At 41.1% G+C, this 23,983-nt stretch overlaps 1 protein-coding gene across 1 annotated transcript; it reads right to left on the minus strand.

The window, feature by feature from the left end:
• Nucleotides 1-4,330: 4,330 nt before the first annotated feature.
• On the minus strand, nucleotides 4,331-14,421 carry mylk4a (myosin light chain kinase family, member 4a). The gene is made up of 15 exons (XM_076745504.1): nucleotides 13,831-14,421; nucleotides 11,342-11,479; nucleotides 10,798-10,894; nucleotides 10,138-10,564; nucleotides 9,174-9,505; nucleotides 8,320-8,425; nucleotides 7,769-7,862; nucleotides 7,341-7,450; nucleotides 7,039-7,180; nucleotides 6,877-6,947; nucleotides 6,653-6,781; nucleotides 6,422-6,574; nucleotides 6,258-6,336; nucleotides 6,000-6,054; nucleotides 4,331-5,758 (listed from the first exon to the last, which is right to left on the minus strand). The coding sequence occupies exons 1-14, from the start codon at nucleotides 14,356-14,358 to the stop codon at nucleotides 6,001-6,003; spliced, it is 2,460 nt and encodes an 819-aa protein (XP_076601619.1). The 5' UTR covers nucleotides 14,359-14,421; the 3' UTR covers nucleotides 4,331-5,758; nucleotide 6,000.
• Between the last annotated feature and the right edge of the window lie 9,562 nt (nucleotides 14,422-23,983).

The raw sequence follows: 23,983 nt of genomic DNA on the forward strand, positions 1-23,983 counted from the left end.
GTGTTTCACTTGTAAGAGTGATATCCAGGTTCAAACCTGTAATATCTCTTTTTGTTTTGGCCGCTTGTGAACACGGAAAACATGCCGTAAACACATCACTGGCATAATTTTACCTTTTAAGATGATATATGGTGAGCTTGTTAGCATGGAGTTTCCTATTTGCACATCCAGCAGATTTGGACCAACATTAGCGCTGACTGATGTTGTGTTTGTGCCCACTTGATGTCCAATATTCACTCTACGTTAGCTCTGTTTTTGGTCTCTACCTCCTTCTGAAGGAAATATCTGACTCTAAATCTGTTAAATGCTCCACTATGTTTGCCAGCTAGTCGCTTGCTTTGTCTGTCTGTCATTTGGTGCTGAGCAGCATAGTGGGTTTCTAGTGCTTTTCGCTGAAAACAGCTGCCTGCTGCACCCAAAAACGGTGCTATGAGAGCAGTGAGAGTTAACCAGAACGCTAAAGTTTACGAGTTGTAAATCTAAACTGAACTGAAACTCAGAAGATCCATAGAGCCAAGGGGTGCTGCATATCCAGGTGATAATTCTGTGATGGTCCATCACAACGAGTGACCTTGCACAATGCACACTTGCACAATGTCACATTCTAATTACTAAAATAAGGCGAGGCTATCTAATTCTTTATAGTGGTAAATGCTAAAACATAGCATTAATGGTGTCATAAGAAATTATTGAGTAAGTATTGAATTGTGCAAGGGTGCATTTTATTGCTTACAAATTTAACTTCTCATTTAAAATGTCTTTAACATCATGAAGAGGGAAAAAGATCGTCTGTAAGAACTGGACATTAACGGTGATATCCAAGTTTAAGATGAGCACTTTGGGGGAAAACCATAAAAGGATAATTGGACGTCGTGTTCCTATTGTAGGCCAAACGCAGCCGTGTTAAAAACAGATCACTCACCCAGCATGTTCCCACCACTGGACGTGACGACACGTGTACTGCCATTAACTGAACATAAACGTGGTCTGTTCCCCCCCTTGCAAATCAGAACCACCTGCCCCCAGGCCCTGAGAACTGGCTGGTCCTCTCTCCGGGCCTCCATGGAGAAAGAGAGAGCGCCTCTTGTTTGAACAAACGTCAGGACCAGCTCCGGGGCTCTTACATGAAACGAAGAGTGGAGCAGGGAATCTTACCCTTCACATAGCCTCCGACAACCCCAGGCCCCGTCTCCTCCCTTCTGAGTAAGACCCAATATTTTTTAATTACGTACAGGAAACTCCTGTTACAAAGGACACCTTCTTAGTCAATCTGCAGGGAGGCTGTGAGGAGTTCTGGGGTCACCCTCCTCTTTTTTCTCTGTCCTTTCTCACTAAGTGTGTGTGGGCGGTAGGTGTATCGACTAACAAACTGGAGAGCATGCCACCCAGAGATTCAGGTCACTGCTGACAGCCTACCTTTCCAAAGCCAAGATGGCACCTGGTCTTTGAATGCAACCCCTTCGTAACACAAACACCAACACCGAAACTGTGCAACCAGCATCCTCACCTCTCACCAGCTTCCCTCCAGACCAAACAAACCAACTTCAGCTCCAAATTCTCTTACTGTATTTTAAAACCTGTCAATATTAATGATATTTTATATAGCAGGACAAAGAAGTAGACATGTCAGTAAGGTCTTTTTTTCACCCTCGGCTTCTAAGCTCCGGTGGTCTCTAACTGACAGGAACTCAGGCACTATTTGTTATCTTTAGGCCCAATAAGTCCATCTGGTTTTGGTTTGGCTCCTCGAGATCGCCCCTGGAGATGTGGATGGAGGGGACTTAGGGGTGAGGTGGGGTGGTGGAGGGGCAGTTCTGGGAGGCTTTTTTTCTCCCCTTAAATTGAATTTCTCACCATTCCAACCTGGGCCTTGGACCAGGGATAGGGCGAGAGCTTGCGTTCGGCTTCCAACCCTCAGGCTCCTGAAAAGCTATCTTAAAAAGTAAGAAAGAAGGGGGAAAATACTTGGAAGAAATCAGTATCACCTGTTTTGCCAAACGGCTTGCATGTTCGGGGTAATGGCTATTAACTGACTCAGACTGCCTGTGTTTGTAGTAGAGGAATGTATGAACTCTCTCTGAACTGTTCCTGACATGAAACCTTTTGTCTCTTATGAAATGATGTGTGAAAATAAACAAATAGTAGACTAAACAAAGCTGTCAGTCCTTAATAGGAAATTGGGGTGGAAAGTATTCGAAATTCATGTTCAGGGTGTTATATTTCGATGTTGTAAAAATGTTTGTTTTTGATACATGTGCACAATGAGAAATGTAAAGAGAGAGAAGCTAACCTTTTTAGCAAAGGTCCTTGCAGTGTTGATGGTTATGCATGTACAGTAGCCAACATCTAGCCTGACGTAGCCTCTGTGAACACGTTTGTGGTACTGATATCAGATATTTCCTGATTCATGCATGTTTTTTTTTGTTTGTTTATGTCTACAGTCAAAATCTAAAGAAACTCGTCATTTCACTTTTCACTTCGAGGTTTTTGGCTTTTTCCTGCTTTGAAGTGAATTGAAGCCAGTTTAATGCAGTCGTATGCTATGCCTCTGTTATTTTTTCTTTCTCAGCTAACTTCGATCGCTGCAGATCTGCCAGCCTGTAACCACATCATGTCACATGTGTGCGCTAAAATAGTCAGCAGGAAAATCTGTCTATCACCTTATCTTACACCTCTGTGTCATCCAATACAATATTGTACTTCTTGATTTTCTTCTTCATTTGGCTTTGAAATCTGATGTTCAGTAGCTAAATATCCCTGAAGCGGTTTTCCATTTTCAGCTGCACATCTCTCTTCCTCTTAACTCTCTATGAAGAAATTCCACAAAAGGAGCTCGAGCTCAAGTTGATTTCAGGTTTTCATACAGATGGAAGACAGTTTGTTTCTCTCTTCCATCTCTCTTGTCACTGTCCAGTGCAGGCTATATAAATCAAAGTGGAATAAAAATGAAAATAACCCAAAAATGAATTATTTTCTCAGCCCTTACAATTTTATGGCCATGACAGTCTCAAACTACTGGATGTAAAAATGGTCAACTACTGGGTTTCTGTGCTTTTTGGTAGTACAGTTTGTTTTTCTGGTATTTCTGTACAATTAAATGCATGTTTCCCATCGTACTCCCCCATAAGGTCTGCACTTATCCCTGACTAACCCTGTGGCTTCTGTAAAATAGGACGTTACTGTCTTGTACAGGGTAGAGCAGGCTGAAAGTTAAGGTATACTTTGTGGAAATCTATCTTGAAAGGAATCGCACACTCACATTGTTGTTTCCTCGCTGTTATTCTTCTTAATGTTTTTTCTGTATCTCAGGCCTTCCTGTGACTTCCGTAAAAAAACATCAATACCAGCTTGTTTTCGCCAAAATGTCTGAGCCAAAGCCCCCCGACATGCTCATCATCATCATCATCATCATCATCCCACACACTCAGTTTATTTTCTCAGGTGAACAAACTGTATTGAACACAGCAGCTCCCTCAGATGCTCTTTATTAAGCTCCTGGAATCAGCTGTAGCCTATTTTTGTCTTGAGTAAGAGTGTGTTTGTGTGTTTAAGGTTTAAATAGACCTGGGTAGAGATTGTAAAATTCTCAGCAAAAATAATTCACTGCGGTGTCACAGATAGGGAAAAAAAGGGGAGAGAGAAAAGAGAAACTTAGCTGATTTTAGACTTTTGGAGTTTAGTATTAGGAGACCATTTTTTCACTCTTTTGTTCTATAAAGAGCATAAAACGATGTGACAAACAGGTGTGCTGCTCTTCAGTGATATTTGGGAATTACAAGGCAAAAGGTCAAACCAAGTTGCAAGTTCAGTCTTCGCTAACCATAAAAAAAGATCAGAATCGCTGCTGTTAAAAATATTAGATGTTTGGATGAAGAGGACAGAAGTCTTTTTGTCTACATGATACTATAATTAAACCTGGATTGAAGCTGTAAGCTATTCATACGGTTTTCCAAGTCACTACTCTTTATTGAACACTGGTTTGTACTTTCTTATTTTCATTTTGCCCACTGTAAATTCAAGAATATGTATTCAGTTTTTTGGATGCGCTCGACTGTCCTGTGTGCTATCAAACAAACAAACCCCACATAGAGTCTCCCAGGCTCGATTCCAACAAGCAGCCCTTTATTGTGTGTCTTCCCCATGATTTCCTTTCTCGACAAGCTGTTCTATCTATTGAAGACCAAAAAAAACAAAGCCAAAAATAATATACATAAAAAAACCAAACTTCAAACAACAGCGATAAAAGGAAACAAGCTCATTTAAGACACTTTTTGAGTTTAATGGGTGTGTACACACTCAAATACATGCTGAATCTGAAACTGTTAACACTCGGTGAGGACCACTTCTTTTACTAACACTCTGTGTTGAACAACAGTTAATGTGACATTCAGGAAGTCAAAATGAAACCACGTAAATGAAAACCTGACAACATTTTATCAACGTAGGCAGCATTTGGTAGGTCGTGTGTTACTTTCAGTCCGTGGACCTTCACAGAAGGCATTTCAGTGACAACACTGGTGGAAAAAGCATCTACAGTAGCATGAGTATGCAGCTCGAGTGGCGCTACAGTGGTGTGACAGCTCAAGCAAAGAGTACAATTTAAAAAAAAAAAAAAAAGTTTAAAAAAGTTATTTCTCTGTGTATCAAGTTTCAATGTCTACTGTACTAAAACACATAAACACATAGAGACATGCAGCTAAGAATTAAAATAATACACTAAGCTGATAAGACATGAACTGTGTTGGTGAAGGGTTTGTTATAGAATAAAAATGTGTTTCCTTTACAGAGACCTGGACAAAGCAGTGTGATGAAGAGCCCTTTCAGTGGAACTATGGTAGCTTCACATATGATCTATGTTTAAATAAATAACATTATAAAGTGCACATACTACAGCTCATGACAGCAACCACACAAATATCATTCTGTCCATACGTACAACACACATCCAGCAATTTTAGCCCCTAACATGTAAGAAATTTTAATCTACAGCTCAGCATTTATATACAGCCCAAAAAAAGATACTAGATAACATTGTGAGTCGACGGGGAGAAATGCAGCGCAGATTATTACAGTCACATAATACGTGTCATGCTGTAGCCTGCGAACGGAAGCAGCTGAGGTATGTTTCTAAAGGTCTTATCTATGAACAGAAAATGAAAACAGCAGCAAACAACAGTAGCACAGTGTTTTTGGTTAGAGATGTGTGGGGGTGAAGTATGTAGTACAATGTGCACATGCAACTTTCAAGGCGAAGGTGCCACACGCAACCGAGCTCTTGGATGATAATACATGTCTGATTATGACATTAGCACCATTTTATAATGCCATATACAAGAGGGTGAAACACCTTACAGAGTGATGCAATCCAATACAACACTGCCACAAACAACCTAAACAGCTGAGGTGCCGCTTCTGCGACACACTGTCAACAGTAACTGAACATTTATGGCATTTTACTGGACTGATGAATGTACATGTACATGATTCAAGGAAAAGACACTTTCATCAAAGTACAGTCCAATGCATGGAGAGACGATCAGTTACATTCCAATTAAAGCAAACTGTTGTTGTCTGTGTATATTATTTATATATTGCTTACATTAACACAACACAGTGGAGCACATGTCAGGAAAAGGTTCATGGGGCAGCCAGAATTTAAGCCCATGCCTCAGGCGCATGGACTCAAAATTAGGTGATTTACGTGGACAGGAGGGTTGGTCCAGGTGGCCACAGTGGGAGCCATCACATCACTGTAGCCCTAAAAAAAAAACAAAAAAACAGGACAGTGTAGAAGGAATGATTCACTCTCACTGTGCCTCAGTTACTGTTTATCTGTAACAGGTAGTGAGTCTCTTGTTTCTGCTGTGTTGCCCTGCACAAAATTTGAGACATGCTTCCCCCTTGTGGATGTTCTGAAAGCATTCATGTGACGGTGAAACATTTGAAGAGACACTCTTTAAAAAATGTAAAAAGAAAAAGAAAAAAAAAAGCAGACCAACCTCAGCTATCAGTCGTGGGCACACACGATGATCGCCGTGATCTGCACATAGTTTTCTGTGAAATTGAGCAAAAACACGCCAATAAATGATACATTAGAACAAATGTAAAAGAACAATGACGCACAATATTGGTTTTCTTGCTATGTAAATATGATTTTATGTGTTATTTTCTTTGATTTGTCTTAATTAAGTAAGTTTAAGATCAGAAACCCTGTGCAGTTTCTCAGTTGATGATAAATTCAGGCCTGAGTATTCTACCTTTGTATAAAGGCGATGATGAAGGACTGGGTCAGACAACCAAGGATGTCTTAAGGCCTCAGACGCCCCCATCCTCCAACTGATGGCAAACACAACACATAAATATTATGCATATGTTAAAAACCGCCACATGTTCACCTCAAAACAGAGTGAGAAGACGATACCTTTTATTGATGACGAGCATTCTGGAGATGAAGTCTTTGGCCTCTTCAGACGTGTCGACAAACTCTTGTTCCTCAAAGTTCCACTTACAGGCCAAGATGTTATTCAGAGTCTCGTTGTCGTCGTCACCGAGGAAGGGACAGAGACCGCTCAGACTGTCAGGAAGAGACAGACGCTCATGAACGTTTACCGTGCACGTGTGTGTGTGAGTGTGTGTTTGTGCGTTTACTTACAGCATGTAGGTGATGACGCCGAGGCTCCACATGTCTGTGTTGAACGACACAAAGTCGTAGTTGATGACTTCAGGAGCGAGAAACTCTGGAGTGCCAAAGTTCACTCGCAGTTTCTCCCGTGGTTTGTATCTACGTGGAAAACATAATTGAAATTCATATCAGTGAGATTTCAATTTTGCATGATCACAGCAGGCAGTAAAATAGAAGAAAACAGCAGCACTTACATCCTTGCGAGACCGAAGTCGATGATTTTGACCTTATTCGTGACTCTACTCACACACAGAATGTTTTCTGGCTGAAATTTAGAACAAAAGGAAGTAAATGATTGATTGAACTTCTGTTAAGTCTGTTTTAATTAAACATGACACCAAATATGAGTTGCTCACCTTTAAGTCCAGGTGTAGGATGTACATTTTGTGCATGTGCTGCAGGCCCTCACAGATCTGCCTGATGAACACCACCGCGTCCAGCTCCATTAAAGTGTAGTTTTCATCAATGATCCTGTCAAACAGCTCCCCTCCACCAACACTGAGGTTAGACACAAATGCATATAACAACCACTTAAACACCCCAAATTTAAAGAATTTTAAATGCATTGTTGTATATTAGCATAATTATCCACACTCACTTTTAACAAACTTTAACAAATGATTTTTTTAAAGAAATAGATATAAAAGATGGAGCGTACTATTCAAGTACGAGGATGATGTCATTCCTTGACTCGTAAGCTGCGTAGAGCTGGATCAGGTTGGCGTGGTCCAGATTATTCATGACCTGGATCTCATTCTTCACCAACTCCTACCAAAAACACGGGCGCAGACAGACAGATGCAGAAAAGCAGACAAACAGACACACACGCGGACACACAAGCACGGACACACGGGCACGATGAGAGGTGTCAGCTGTTCTCTGCAATGAGACAATGCATCTTCTCCTCTAGGTCAAATGTTTCTCACCTAGGTGAGAAGTATTCCCTCTGCTTCTGTTCCAAGCAGCCTTGTAGTGAACTAGCATGTGCTAACAGTTGTAGCTAAGCTCCTACTTTTTATATCTCTGGAGCATGAAAATAAGAAAGAATTCATCAGCGTGACACTGAACTGAATTAGGTGCTCTTACCTTTTCCTTCACACTCCTGGCTTTGATGACCTTCGCTGCCAAAGTGAGACCAGAAGAGTTTTCAACACATTTGTGTACCTGGCCAAAGCGACCCCTTGAAGAGCGAGAGAGAGAGGAAAAAAAAAAAAAAAGATGTCTACAGGTACCTCAAAGAAACAGTTGTTGGAGACAGTGTTTTATGTTTCCATGACAAATCAAAAACTGATCTTCCTTCAAACGGAGACGTTTTACTGTTGGACTGCGTGTGCTTAATCTGTTATTTCATTAAATCTGAGCTGGGCTGTGTCTCCTCTTTGAAGACTTGGATTAACACTTAGTGATTAGCTACCAGCTGGCACCAGGGATACAGTTTCACATACCACTCAGTCCTGAAGTAAAAATAACTGCCGTGACTCTGAAGTTATGAACCGGGAGGGGGGGGGGGGGGGGGGTTACACAATTAGGCTTCATGGGAGTTGAGAACCTCTATCTCACTGTCTTCCCTCTCAGACAGATCAACTGGTCGTCCACGGCGTTCATTTTCTTTCATAGAGGTTTGAAAAACTGCTCACCCGCCCAGGATCTCCTGCCAGTTGATGGTGTAGAAGTTGACGATCTGGTTGGGCTTGGCTGAGACGACGCGGTGGTTAAAAGGAGCTGCTGGAGGAGGCGTGGTGTCTGAAGCAGGAGAAAAAAAGATAGAATCTGTTTTAATAAGTAATGAGGAAAGTGAGAACGTACGGGCTGAAGCTACAGGGAGGGTGCACGGCTGCGATAATCAAGTTAGCACATTGTGTATTGAGATGCTATGATAAACATCAACTACGGGTGCAGTTGTTGTCTAAATATCACAGAGGAGTAGCCAAGCCTTAGCACAACACATCTTGTAGTGCCAGAGTGCCTCAAGGGCTTTATCCTACCTCATACTGCTGCACTGTACCACAGTAGCAATCAATGATATGACTGACTGTAATTTTTATATATATATAAACATGAAGCACAAGCAGTTTTGATACAGATCTCTTAGATTTGTGTTTCTTTAAGAATTGTGACCAAGATATGTACTATGCAAGACATTTAACGGATGAAAAATCAACTTGCCAGTGCTCTCTGGTGGACAAACTATGAAATTATAGCACTGTGTCTAAGTTATTATTGTTTATCACTTGTGTGCTGCATCAATTGCAATAAGCTATTATCAGCTGATTTATCAGTCGCTCCTGTATGAAGTGATTAATATAGACTCTTATATTTGAATTCAAGCTACTATAAAGACTTTAAGCTACACACATGAGGTCTTTAACATGTATAGTTTGTAATGATTAACTTATTCTGGTACTGTCTTACAGAGGACTTTTCTGGGTAAAAAACCCCCCCTCAAATTTCAGCTTCCTGCCACCACTAGTGCCAAGGTGTCCCGACTCACCAATAAAGTACCGCTCTGCGTCGTCATCATCCTCCTTTTCCCCATCGTGTTCTGCATCTTTGTCCTGCCTCTCTCTCTCCACCCTTTGTTTTAGGTTTAACTGGATTTCAACCCCATCCGCCCTGAAGACAGCCCAGCCCTCAGACTCAAGTTCCTGCTCATCCTCCACGTTGTTTTCCTTCTCCTCCTCTTCCTCTGCCACTTGGTTCTTCGTGTGCTCCTCCACGACAAAGTGTTCCTCGGTCACAAAGGACTTGGTACTCGTGCTGCTGACTTCTGACGTCTGGTCCTGCTCGGCTTCTTGAGATAGGGAGGTGTCTTTGTGGTCATCACTGCTGAAAAAAAATGTTGTGATGTTTAATTTTTCTTTTGTTTTGTTTCAGCATGTGCAGTTTTTGTAGATGTAGCTAAAGGCAGAATTGACTTCTATGATTTAAATCATAATATCAATGAAATGTCTAGATAACCGAAATACATACAGTACATATAATAGGCCAAGGTTAATAACAGATGAAAACCTTGCATGCATTAGCTCTGTGTGTGTGTGTGTGTGTGTGTGTGTATCTTAAAGATTTTCCTGTAGGATCTCTAAAATATAACTGTGTCCATACCAGATGAATGATTCTCTGCTCCGCTGAATGGCAAAATTAAAAAGATTAAAACTAATAATATATTCGCTTAAACATTTCTGTATTCTTATTTGCTTTTTTCTCGATTCATCGTTTGGTCTATAAAACATCAGAAAACTGTAATAGTGGTCCTCACGAATCCCTTGAACAACAACATAAAATCCCAAAATGTTCAATTTCATATAACGTCACTTTAACATCGAATGTGTTTGTATTCAAATTTAAACAATCATCAAAATAGTTCCAGATTAATGTTAAATTGATCAGTTTATGGATTAATGGATTTATCTATTGACTAATCATTGCAGCTCTTATTGGGATTAAACATAGACTACCTGGTAGCAGTTGTTTCCTTTTTGTCTTCTTGTACAGCCGGGACCTCTGGGGCTTCAGCAGCTTCTTCATCAGGAGAAACAGCCTCCTCCTTTTCCTCTGGAACTGGGAGCTTTTCTTCTTCTTTCTCCTTCACATCAAGCTTAGCTTCCTTCTCTGCCTCCACCTCCTGCACCTTTTCCCCAACCCCCTCCTCACTAACCGCCTCAACAACCTTATCTTTCTTAGCCACAGCCACTTGAGCATCTTCACGCAGGTAGTCCACCAAGTAGCAGACAGAGGCATCAGGCTGCTGATCCTTCGGGGACACTCCAGCCTCCAGATCCAGATGACCAGGGATGAGCTCCTGACCTGATTTCTCTGCATTCTCCCTGTTGAGTTTCTGCACCTCTTCAAGTAGCAACACCTGCTTCTTCAGGGGAATATTTTCTACAGAACATCCAAACAGAATCTGGATTTAGTCTCTCACAACCCGTTAAATATTCACCGTAGCTTTCCAGCAGATTATCATGCACTTTTTCTGTGAAGGGGTTTCACTTTCTGATCTTTAATGTAAAATGTTTCTCTCATAGAAGCTTTGATGGCAAATTCATGTTTTGATGTTTTAGCATGAGTTTAAGCACTGACAGATTTTTGTATCAACAGCACATTGATATCAGCACCTGCTGCATCTGGCGGCTTCATCTTCTTTTGAGCTTTCAGACCTTTGGGGCTCAAACAGGGCTTATCTGTGCCATCTTTACCTTTGTGGTCCCTCAGCTGTGAAATAGAAAAAAAAACAAAAAAACAATGAAAGCAGATATCTGGAACATTCAATTGTTACGTTCTCAAGGTAAAAATGTTGTTTTATGGGAATATTGAGACATTTTGAATTTTGGTACATTTTCCTTCTTCACCAGAATATATACTCCTGTCTAAAATAAACAGTTCATCTAGGCTATACTGGCACTATTTACTGTCCCAAAGGTAAACTGGCATGGCTCTGGTACGGCTATGCAAAAATGGCACAATGTTACACATTTCTTATTAAGAAAATCAGCACAGTAGTGCTGTATGGTATAGTATGGAGACAGTCCTTTAAGCTAAAACATGATAAACAAGACACAAGCCTGAAGCCAGAAATGCAAAAGCACATACTTACATAGTATACATAAATAAAAAGACAAGTTCCTGTATACATACTGACTGTAAGCACAATAAACCTACAAAGTTTCCACATTTGCGAGAGGCGAGGAAATGCTTTGGTCCATGGAGCTTTATCTTGTGAGAAGGCTGTTGAGAACTGGCCTCACATGCAGGAAATATCTGTTGATTCCCTTTATAGGCTTTATTAGAGGTAGGTTTCTAGTAAAAAGACAAGATGGCAATGCTTAGTAGGGTTATATGAATGCACATGGAATAGAAGAAATATCACATGTTAAGAATGAATGTCAATAAGAGAGACAATGGGTTGATATGAAGTTAGGTGAACATGTAAAACACACAGCACAGCAAATGAATGACATCATTAATAATTCAATGAAATGACAGATAAAATAATGAACAAAGGCAAAATATGAGCAACACTTTCTCCATGCGCAGACTGAGTTGTCTAAAGGCATGCCTTTTATTATTCATGGCAGATGGATAGACAGCAGCAGGGCAGTGAATTTATAGCTTATCACTTGTCGCACTCTGGGATGGAATGCAATACCAACCCTGAGCGGAAAATATTACATGCGACTGCAGGCTGTTGTTCAGATTTCTCTGCTGAGGAAACTCACTAAACACTCCGTGATCAGGTTAGCATGGAAAAACCTGTCTTCGACCCGCGGGTGTCTCACATTTGTTCTCTGAATGTTGGGTGAGGTAAACAGCGCTGGGGATATTTCGAGCGTGGTGTTTCCCCAGTGACAGAGGTGTTTTCTGGAGTTTGAAAAACTCTGATTGGGAGATTGGGAGGAGGCACAGAGAGGCCATAGTAACAGGGGTTATATGTAAGATATCTCACACCTCTGGAGGTGGAGGAAGATGGAGCAACTGCCTGACGAGTGCTCTGATGACCACAGAAGTCCCCTGAAATGTGAGTCACACGAAAGCCATCAGATTGGTATGTGGTCCGTCATTATCAGGGTAAATTATAAATCATAAAATGATGATCCAAACTTTTATTTAGCTTGAATTCAATCGGTTAATTTAACACAAACATGAATAACATACTGCACTGTTGTACACTGTGTGCTACAACATAAGTATCGCTTCCACGTCGCATGACGTCACGACAGCTCAGGTGAGTTTGCTCTCTGCTTGTAGGTCACAGTGGAAAAGAGATATGACTCCAACCTCTGCAGCCACGCAAGTGATTGGAGTGTGGTGATAAATTGCTTTAGGGTGTCTGAAAGTGCAGCTCGTGCCTTTGATGCCAAACAGCACTCAGTGACCTTTATACAGGGTCATAGTCTGTCTAATGATTGTATGATAAAGACAAAAACACTCAGGTTTCATCATCACAAGAATTGAAAAGTATTTCAATCAGCTGAGGCAAAGTTGAAAGTTAAGACATTAACTTAAAAATGAAAATTCTGCGTACTGGTAAACACGTGCAAAGCAGTGTTTGTGAGCCTCCACCAGCAATTCCTGAAACGTTGCATGCCGTGTTATATAGAGACATTTACTGGAACCTCTAAATCAAAGGCACTGTGACAGCATCATCAGCATGACTGCCAATAACATTTTATGAAGAGCTATTTTGCACTCCAGGAAGTTAAGTAATTTGCGAAGAATCACATGGCAGAGATTTTAGGCAGCACCCACATACAACAGTGGCAACTAGTGGTGTAGGATACTATGTCCTAACTCACATAGACTTGAATTAAACTGACAGGTACAAGGCAGATATATGCCTCGGTAAAATGACGCAGTGAGAGAAAAAAACTGCTGAATAGAGGAGGGGAGGAAGACTGACTCATCACAATTTGGCGACACCTGACTCCTGGTGAGCTGAGGGGTTTAAAGCCCTTTTAGACCACAAACACTGCAGCCCCCGATCCAAAAACAGTATTTCTAAACCGGGCCACTCACATTTCACCCCTGGCCTCACACCGGCCCTCTCGTGCCCTTCTGCGGGGAGAGGGGGGAGTCCCAGAGTGGGCCTCATGCCAAGGAAGCAGTGTTGCAGTCAGCATGGGTAGAGATCCAACAAGTGGAAAGGCGAGTTAAACTGGTGTTTTATTTCCGCTATAAGTGGCATATTTATTGTTCAGTAGCTTACATAAGACTATAAAATCAGCATTTTTTTATTGTCTTCAATCAGCAGTTGGCAAGTGTAACATGCCAAATCCCAGACACTACCTATTAGCCCAGCCCATTACACGGGGAATTTAAAACACAAGCCAAGTCACATTTGTAGGCAAGAGAAGTGCTGGAGTGGTCAGCTTTGCTGCTATGATCATTTTCACATGTTCTGCCAAGAACAACGGGATCTTTGGGAAAGTCAGCATTGAAAATAAAGGGCATCTTCTACAACACTGACAAGATGAACAAGATGTCCATTGTGATGGATGGACTGCTGGAAAAGAACACAATAGGCTGACAAAAAAACTAAACCCTTAATCCATATCTGTAATAACAAAATTTGGATTATACTTCTCCAAAACCTACTTCAAGGTACACACTTGAAGCGAACATATTTTTGAGTTTCAGCATCTTAGTCTCACCTTGTCGAGCCTTTTGTTTGTGTCTGCAGATGATTTCCTCTTCACGGCCTGCTTGCCTTTACTGTCTTTGGGTTTGGAGCCCTTCCGAGCCGCGGGGCCTTTGAACATCAGCTCCATAACCCTCGAACTCTTCACCGTCTCCCCGATGAAGCCGATCACCTGCTGCATGCTGAGGACCAATTTTTCCATGCCCTCGAGCTTCTGAGCCTGCTGCTCGGACCGCAGGTTCACCACCGACATTATGGTGCTCATCTCCTGACAGATCTCCCTCACTTCTAACCCCATGACCTGGGTCTGGTTCACCATCCTGGGTGGAAAGTGGATTTCCTCCTTGTCAACCTTCAGATTCTCCATATCCTTTTCAATGCCATCAATGTCCTGAGACATCCCATCAAGCCTGTTGAGGACCTTCTCTTGAATGTTGATGAGCTTGTCCATCTTGCTGCTCAGTGATTCAATCCGATTTTGGATGAGGTCGAAGCTTGCGCCGTTACCATCTCCTGCTGCTGGCATTACCAGGGAACTCATGGCTTCCGGTGATATGAAAATCACGTTAAGACACCAATTTGAGACAAAAATCGGGCCAATAACATCCGTGAAACAGACGAAAAGACTTTTTCAAAAATCGTAGCCAGCTCTACCCTTCAGTGCTCCCCGTTGGTGTGCAAACTAATTAAGATATAGAAAACTGGAATAATGGAGGACAATTGATGCAAGATCAAAAATCGCCAACCACCAGCAGCACAGGTGAAGATTTAAAAGCAAAAAGTCAAGTAAAGTGAGCTTTCTCTTCCCTGTTACTCTCACACTGCTTCCCTCCACACTAGAATGGAGTGAGCCGGTGTCCCTAAATGTAAATGGACAGCCAACGTCAGCAGGGGTCAAGTGTTTGGGGTGGGGGCTTGGCAATGCTTGGAGCTATGAGACATTTGAGAGCCTTTAAGTGCTAAGCCCACCACCGTCACTCGCCTGCTAGGTGTCAAAACGGTCACTGTACACAGCACCTCTTCAGTGTGTAAGTGTGTCAGTGCTCATTCATTTGTACAGTTTTTCCTATTCAAATGACAATGACATTAACTCGTAGCAGATGGACACGTCTGGTCCACATTCTTGAGTGGACTGCACAGAGGTCCAAAAAAGGAGAAGAGCTCACAGGTGGGTTTTGTTTTGTTTTGTTTTTTCAAAGTAAAACTAAAGATTTTATTGGCATTTTTAAAAAAAAACAACAAAAAAAAACGTAGTTGTGTTGACAATGAAATAGTAATATTCCAGTGATATTCTTGAGAAAAGTCTGAAAGGATTAGGCTGCTGGTTATGTGGCACTGCTGTACGTGGGCCTGTCCTCTATACAGTTGTGAATGAGAACCCTGTTGCAATGCCTCTTTATCTCTTAAACATCTGTAACTTGCACCCAGTGTCCAGGGAAAGAGGAAGCCTGTGGTTCGTGGCCAGGGGGACCTACAGTAAGACGTTTAGCCCTTCTGCTGCCTTCTGCTGAAAGAAGAGATGGCTGACAGGAATGATTTATACGATGCCTACCCACTGACCAAAACATCCACTGATAACCTCCCTTAAGAGACTAAGGGATCAATTTTAACTTAGCTCTTGTAATATGAGCGGAATCCATGTTCCCTGTTAATCAAAATAAGTATGATTTATCCCAACAACAGACATGTGTTTATGTCGATTCACAGGGTATAAACAGATATTAAATTCCAAAGCAAACACTGAACTACACCAGTGTAAATGCTGTAGTCAAAAGTATTTAAATAACTTGATGCTTCAGTGCACTTACAGCTCGTTATTCAAGCTACTTCCTGACAACCTTGTCTTCACAAACTTTGAAAACTCATTTTGTCCCCATACGTTCATGGATGATGGAGCTTAGGAGGAATCCAGCTTTGCTCAAGCCACCATGAAATACTTTTGACAACAGAGGCACAGACAGCAAACTGAGCCACGGTCACCCTAGCCAAACTCACTCCGATGCCAAAATCTACACTCATGGGAAACCAAGGAGGGACGTGAACCTGGCAGATAAAGTGGCGTCGAGCGGGGGTGAAGTGATGGAAGGGAAGGAGCTCACCTGTCAGACCATGCAAGTCGCCACACCAGCTTGCATATTACTCTCTTTCACTTGCGCAAGATGGCTACAGCGGAAAGAACAAGTGACTCTGACAGGGTAGAAACAGATGGGAATGAAACCAACCATCAATCACTCAGGGAGACACAGACGCTCACACCTGTCCTTGGATTCCAACAGATGACAGACAGCGTAGGTCATTTGCAGCATGTTGTGTCAATTTGAGGGGAATGAACAGTCAACTTTCTTATGCAGCGGTCTGCATGAAACTGACAGGATTTTTACCACAAAAGCGGCAAAGAGAATGTAAAGTATTGTTTGTAAATGTTAAAAAGGATTAAAAGGAATTTCTGCAAGATTCTGTGTTGCAAAACCGTCATTTTGCTGCAGATTAAAGGTTAGCATGCATGACTGCAATGGCGCTATCACATCATGTCTTGTATTGCTCGGAGGTAGGGGGTCACTTTAAGGTTATCAAACCCTGCAGAGGATATAAACAGACGCTTGGCCTCTGACGTTTATGACACAAAGCAAATATCAAGTGTATATCGCTTACACTTTACAGTGAATCTAATTCTAAAGAAAGTAACAGCATCATGATTGGTGGTCAAAGTCCTCTCTCACCTTCTTTGCCAGGCACAAGTATGTGCAGTGGCAGCTGGGAAATCACTGCCCTGTCCACTGGTGCATGATTACAATGTTGTTTAGTTAATGTGACAGCAAAATTATTGAGATGTTTTGGGACATTTTCAGCTGCATGAATGTCCAGAAAGCAAACAATATAGAAATAATTCCGTGTTTGTGTGTGTGTCCTGGTCGACCTACTGCCGTGCAGACATCAAGAGTGGAAAAAAAGGTAAAATGATATTCAGCAGAGGTCTTTGGCTCCTTGAAACAGTGAAACTTTAAACTTTTAAAGTCAGTGCACGCAACCAGCATCTTCTATTTCTCCTTTTCATGTTGTTAAGTGTCTTTAAGTACTTACAAATCTCTGACTTACTATTGATGTGTTTAATTGTTGGACTGACAATACTGATTATTTCCATTATCTGTTAATCTGACAAATATTTATTGATTACTAGATGAATATGTAATGCCAGAAAATAGCAAAAACTATTCTGCGTTTTGCTTTAAAATGCACCTCAAAACAATTAATCAGTCATTGAACTAGTTGCAGATTAACTTCCTGCCAATCAACTAATTGATTAATCGACTACTCGTTACAGTTTAATAAGTTGTTATAGGTCAATAGAGCACCCGATTATAGCATGCATCAAGATGTGGCAAAATAAAAGAAGGCCTCAGGGGCACTGAATTAAAGCATAATAAGTTTTATACACCACACCAGTTGAGCCAGATGGTTTTTGCTCTATATAACCTCCTGTGAGTCCGCATGAGGGCAAAAATGCAAAAATCACACTGAAATGCAAACATGTTTTTGTTTATCTTCCTGAACAATCAGTACTTGTTCATTGAGAGGTTATATAATTGAATTACATGACCTGCACAGTCCCCTGGTATTAGGCTATTTGTCTGGCGCCGGGACAAGGTGAACGTTTAAAAATGGAGCACCGCTTCCCTTAACAGAGAACACAATGTCCTGGGAAGCACTGTGGCTGTGTGCTGTGGCTACTGTCCAGTCACCTCTCCTAGTCTCCACACACACATCCCGCGGCCTGCCAGCTCTGGCTACACTTTCTCTCGGAAACATGTGGGCTTAAATGTGTGTGTCAGCCGTGAAACTTAACTCTGCTGCTAATGTCTAAGACGTCTCTTCTGTTCTTTCCCTGTCATCTCGTGTTTTCTCTTGGCATGTAAACGCATTTTGCTGCTGTGCTTTGACATGCTTTTTGGTTTTGTTTATACTAGGTTATCAAATATGACACTAGGCCACATTAAGCTGATTCAGTGCATTGACCCTCCGCATATACCTGCACACAAACACATTTTTTGTTTGTCTTCTGAAATGTAGTAAATGTGATCAGATCTGAGGTTAAGCATCCAACTGTTGAGAGACTGCACAGAACATGCTCTGATGCCTTTTGGAATTGGACACGCTCAAAAGAACTAAATTATGTGAAGCTGCATGTGGCTGGTCTTTATTCCCTGACTACGTTTATACTTTGAACAGCAGGTGGCATCCGTGTAAAGGATGAACAATGACACCAGGGAGCTCAAAAGTCAGATGTAAACTGATCCCCCACACAAAATCTTTTGAGCTTGAAACATCCAGCTCCTTAGCTGTAAAAACAGTGACAACAAATTCTCAAAGAAGGAAAAAAATAACCCTTACAAAAACTTCTTAAATCACTCCTGCAGCCTAATCCACATTGTGCATTTTGCACATTTTTTTTAATCCGCAGTGCATTTTTGTCACCTGTTGTATTTCAGCTAATTGATTAATCAATTCATCATTTCAGCTCAAGGATGACATTTCAAACTACTGCAGACTTTTATTTCTCTTCAGCATAAGTAATCTTTGTCGTATTTGACAAATACCTTCCACCAGTGTCTCTGCTTGAGGGAGGCATTCCCAGATGCTCTATTATTACCAGTATGGAAATGTAAGAAGCGCTTTACATTGGGGATGTCAAAGGGTATTAAAGGTTATTGACAGAACGCAAAGAAAGCTTAGTCACATACTCGTGGATCGACTTCAGTAAATGTCAGTGTGGATCTCATAAATGCCAAGAGAGGAATTGAAACACGAGAGGGTGAGAGTGCTTCAGCTCGTCTCTGAGGCAAACTATCGCAGCATTAAGGGTAACTACAGCGTGTGTGTATTTATATACGTACCTCAGAATAAATTAGCATTCTGCAATGTGACACAGGTAACACTTAATCTGTGTCACACTGAGTTTGAGTCAAATGGTTTTGATGAAAAAAAATAACTGGAACAGAAATCGTACAGTAAATATCGGGGAAATTGAAATAAGATAGTGAGCTTTTCATTTTATTACCCTTTAATATCTAAAGGGTAATGAAATGCTAAATATGAAAAGCTCTACTGTGCGGATCTTCCTCTGTCACCGTTGTCCTGCACATAAAGCGATGCTGCACCACAGAAATATTGTAGAAATTTTGAATCAATAGATGGCAGCAAAGGCAGGTTTTCCAAGCTGTCTTTCACCGCATTGAAACAGTGCAGTGTGCCTCTCAGGCTCTACCAGTGGAGCTCACTGTATCTTCACACGCTGATTCTCTTTACTCTGCCCTTATAGGCCTAAACACCAACAACCCCTCATGTTATGTTTTATCCTTCCTGCTGCTATCCGTAACATAGCAAAGCACACATGCATTAGAATTTCTCCGCTCACCTGTCTCTCAGATACTGAGCAATTACTGCTGAAAGGATTACCCACCATATGCTGAGCAGACTAATTAAATTAGATGTGGCATGTCGCTGGAGGATAACAGGAAAAGTGAGCACAAACGTAAGCACTTAATTGCCCAGATAATGCACAAATAAAATGTGCTTTAAAGACAACAGAGATGGCTTGATGTGCAGGTAATAAAAGTTAAGTACTTACAGGCTCCTAGATAAAACAAACATATAAGTAGACAACAAATCAGAATAAATTATATGCAAAGTAGCATATCCATTACTGCATATCAAATATCTCACCATTATAATAGAAAATGAATACATTGTACCTGTCAGAGACCTAATTAAGTACAGAAATGTATTAATGTTAATGGCCGTTAACAATAAAAAGACATGAAGCTCCTGTGCTGGTTGTTTGTTGTCTGAGGTTAAAGTAATTATAACACTATGATTACAGAGGAAACTCATCAGCCTCCACAATTGTCCCTCTCATAAGTAGCTGAGAGTCGACCCTGCGTGAAACTTGATGCTACACATCAGCACCGTGCCTCTGCTCCCTGCTGGCACCTCATATCTTGTGTTTAATAGAGCTTGTGAGCTGGATATCGACCACAGAATTCAAAGTCTTGTCGTGCATCAGTTATAAATCATGTATTTGAGGCCAACTGTGCATCACGGCCTCTTCCAGGGGGAACTAAGAATAACATCAATAAGAATAAACAGAATAATGTGGAAGCAAGGCCACTGCAGTCTCTGGTGTCCAATTTTACAGACTGTAACTCTCTGATTTTTGCAACGCTAGATGCTTCTTTGAGCATAAACTCAAAAGCAAAAAACTGCAAAAGATGTACAGCACAAAAAAAGAGAAGAAGAAGCAAAACAATGTGTCAGTAAGCACTTTTTGAAATGACTGTTTCTCCAGCCTAATTGGAAATTCCTGTGAGGACAGTGTGATTACCAAGTAAAGGAGGTTATTCAGTGTTGGATTGCCACCATCTGCTGCCTCATCTGAAGACAGGTTGACAGGATTCAACCATGAAACCATTGTTTCAGAGAAAAAGCTAATTCATGGGACGATAAATTGTGATCTTCTGCAGTATTCCTATTCCTGTTTGTTTGATGCACAGGTGTAGAATGAGTTTTACTGTGTGTTAATATCAGCATGACCCAAAGATGTCTTCCTCTGGAAACTTCACCTTTTGAAGCAGCATGGCCACAGTAGACCTGGTTTCTTAAACACATCTTCTGCACGTGTTGCCAAATCAAGGAAAGTCCAGAAACAACTGAGCTTTTGTTCTGTACTCTCTCAGTAGGACTCATAACAATGGAATTAAAGTGGATTTTCAATGAAACAGATGAGAATACAATTTTACTGTCTTCAAAGGTCTGGAAGTTTATTCACTGACAATATGAGAGACAGTTTTGGGAAATATTGGTCCAAAAATCTATCGTTATCAAAACTACTGCGGCAACAAGGTTAATATTCTAGTTGTGTCCCTCAGCTAATGTTAGAGCATTATTCAACAAGTCACACAGCCCTGTATGTACCTGAATGGCAGGTGGAGTAGATGCTCTGTGCCTCCTCCTGCTGCAGAGTAAATCGCACAGCCTGCGCCAGAGGTAGGAGGCCACCAGGCACATGCTGTTGACTAGCCAAATGTCCCAGCTTGTGGCAAAGTTCTCCATGACTTTAGCTTTACTCTTCATCCGTCTTCTATCGCCTCGCTTTTCCTATCTTTAACTACAAAGGACCTCTTGGAGCTTAGGAAGAAGAGTCTCAAGTGATGAGTTTGAGGAGATGACAGTTCCTTCCTGGGCTATGATCCGCCCCAAACGTTAATACTACACTATCCTCCACAGCCACTGTTAATTCAGTCAACGGCCCACTCCCATCAGCACTTAGAGCCAAAGGACGGGCAGTTTGTCCTCATGACAAAACAGTGACAGGTGCCAGCAAAGGTTGTCTGATAGACGAGCTCTCTGTCACTTTATCTAATCCTCCCATCTTCTCTAGAGAGCATTCTCCTCTCAGAAACTATCTGAATAAACTACAAGACACAGTCCACCAAAAAGCATAATTCATCTTCAGCACAGTACTGGCATTGAAAACTGAGAGAATTGTGATAGGGGCTCTAGTCTTCCTGTCAACACATACACTTGGATGCGGTGTAAATAAATAGCCTGTGCTATTGAATTACGGCTCCAAATGTCACACTGACTATCACATGGGTGCTTACACTCAACGGCCTGAACTGAGGCCATCTCATATTAACCTGTATAGTTTGAATCATAAATTGTAGAGTGTTGTGTGAAAAGAAATAAAACAAAGTTATTGAATGCCAATCCAAATTATTTCATAAATAAGGGGTGGTATCTCTGAAGGCTTTTTAACTCGACCGCTTAATCCATATTGTGCAACAATGGCACTTTGGGCGTGAAAGTCACACGGCCACAAAGCCAAGAATGCATCATCTGGCTGACAGCAGCCAATCACAGCTATGCACGGCATGTCTGGAACTCTCCCCGGCCTCCTCTGGCTTCACCGCCAGCTCTGCCAAATACAATAATGAGCTCACTTCTGGGTGGGAGATGGGGTCTCACTGCTCAAATGAATGTCTTGGCTGCTATGTACAGGGAAAAAAGCAAAACTGGTCTTTGATTACTTACAATGTCTCAGTTTGCTTTATAGTAGATTACTTAAGTTACAACTGCAACATGTGATTAATTGAATCCCAGACTCCATGCTTTGCACTACATGTGGCAGAATGCCATTGATTAAATTCACATGGCCAAATCCCTTGACCTTTGGCACTTCCGTAGTGTGCTGAATCAGCAATTTACATCATGGTGCCATATTTTGCCACCTTATATTCTGGTAAATATTATGTTGTTTGTTTGCAACTGTCAAGGTAAAACCGTATTAAGTAATTGCTAAAAATATCTCTATAACAGGAGCAGCTGTGTCATTTCTGCTGAAACGTTACAGCATTCCTGTTATTCAAAAACATGACATTTACCCCCCTCTGCTGGTGCTCCTGCAGCCTCAAAGGGCTGATCTGAAAAGACAAAATATGGATTTCATGAGCTGCATTGATACCTCTGGTTCAAACTTCATCTCCCAGAAGCAGCGCATGGTTTTCACCTTCTCCAAGTCGGTGAATAAGGCCAGCTTGGTCATGTTTCGGCTGTTGGCACATTGATGAACTGAATTCAACTTGGCCATTCTCCCTGAGGGGGACACTTGGCATCCAGCCCTTTCCTTCTGAGCTCTCTCTCCGTCTTCCTGGCCTGGTTGACCTCTCTGGTGAGTTTCTCTTGGCAGGCTCTAGTATCTGAGCACAGAAGCAGAGAAAGACAGAGAAAGGCTGCACTAAAGCTCATAATAAGTTTAATATTGTATGTATGTTGCATTTGTGGTATGAAGAACCTTGAGGGTCTTATGTGGTTATTAAGTAGTTCATTAAGTGACACCAACAGATATTTAACCACAGCCCCTAATAAATCCTAAATGGGAGTTGAAATAAAGGAAGGAGCTGTGTTGGTGGGGGCTGATGAACAGGCCTGAAATGGTAAATGCAAATGATAATACTGTAAAATAGAGTTAATTAATTTAGCATAACAAAGTTAATGCAAAATCAAATGGAATTGCTAATTAAAATTCCTATTTGGTAATGTATTTATTTTATCTTTTGATTGTTTAATTATTCATACATCTCTTTTTAATGTGACCTATTTTTCAATTAATTAAACTATAAATTTGTAAAGTATTATCTGTGCTGTTTTATTGCACAATCACCAGGGACAGATTTAACCCACTAGCATATTGCTGCCTTTCCTCACACTGTCAGTGTAATGTGTATAGTTTTTCTATGCTGTATTTAAGCTTACCCCAGGTTTGCTGTGTAGGAAATGTATTAAACACGTTATTGTAGGAATAGGCAACAAATAAGCACAAAACTGACATTATCAATGTCTTGAAACTAGATGTTGATGATTTTTTTCATCTTCAAATAAATTAAAGTCAGCCAAAAAAAAAAAAGCTAAGTTAGTCTTTGAGGTTTGAGGGCCCAGGGACAGTTACCCTATTTGCCCAGTAGATAATTTGCCCAGTAGATAATGCAGCCTTGCCAATCACATTGCTTTAAATTTTGATTTATTATTTAGTCAGTTTTTTCATTTGCAAGGTGGTTGATTATTTTCCGTTTTAACTCTCAGTAAATTTCAACAAAAGTACTTCAATATAGCCCTAAAACCCTCCGCACTCCATGGTCCAAGTAACTGTTTGGGATGTGCTGCATTCATGTACCTGTAAGAGAAAAAAAAGTTTCCCTCTACTCCGAGTAGAGTTTTGAGAAAAGTGTTAGGGATGCATTTCATGTGTGATTTTTCCCCAGACTTACCATCCGAACAGTGTAATCTAAAACAAATCAACTCAAATTTCAAAAGGACCTATCTTTATGTGGCCTTGTGTTCGCCCCGTGAACATAGGCTGGGCCACAAATAAACCAGATGTCGGACCGTCCCTTCAGGACTTGAATGCACACAGATCGTGAAACGACCGGAAGTCCAAAGAAATTTCAAAAACAAATTCCAAAAAAGTTTTAATTTGTATAATCTTCGAACACATGTAATATTTATCTGATAAAAGCAGAAAGTCGCATCTGGGCGTAACTTTAAGGCAAAAACAACTTTTCAACGATCAATCTCCAAAACGGTGTTTGGTCATGTGATTTAAGGTCAAACGT

Source organism: Chaetodon auriga, chromosome 12 (genome assembly GCF_051107435.1).
Source record: "Chaetodon auriga isolate fChaAug3 chromosome 12, fChaAug3.hap1, whole genome shotgun sequence".
NCBI classification, from domain to species: domain Eukaryota; kingdom Metazoa; phylum Chordata; class Actinopteri; order Chaetodontiformes; family Chaetodontidae; genus Chaetodon; species Chaetodon auriga.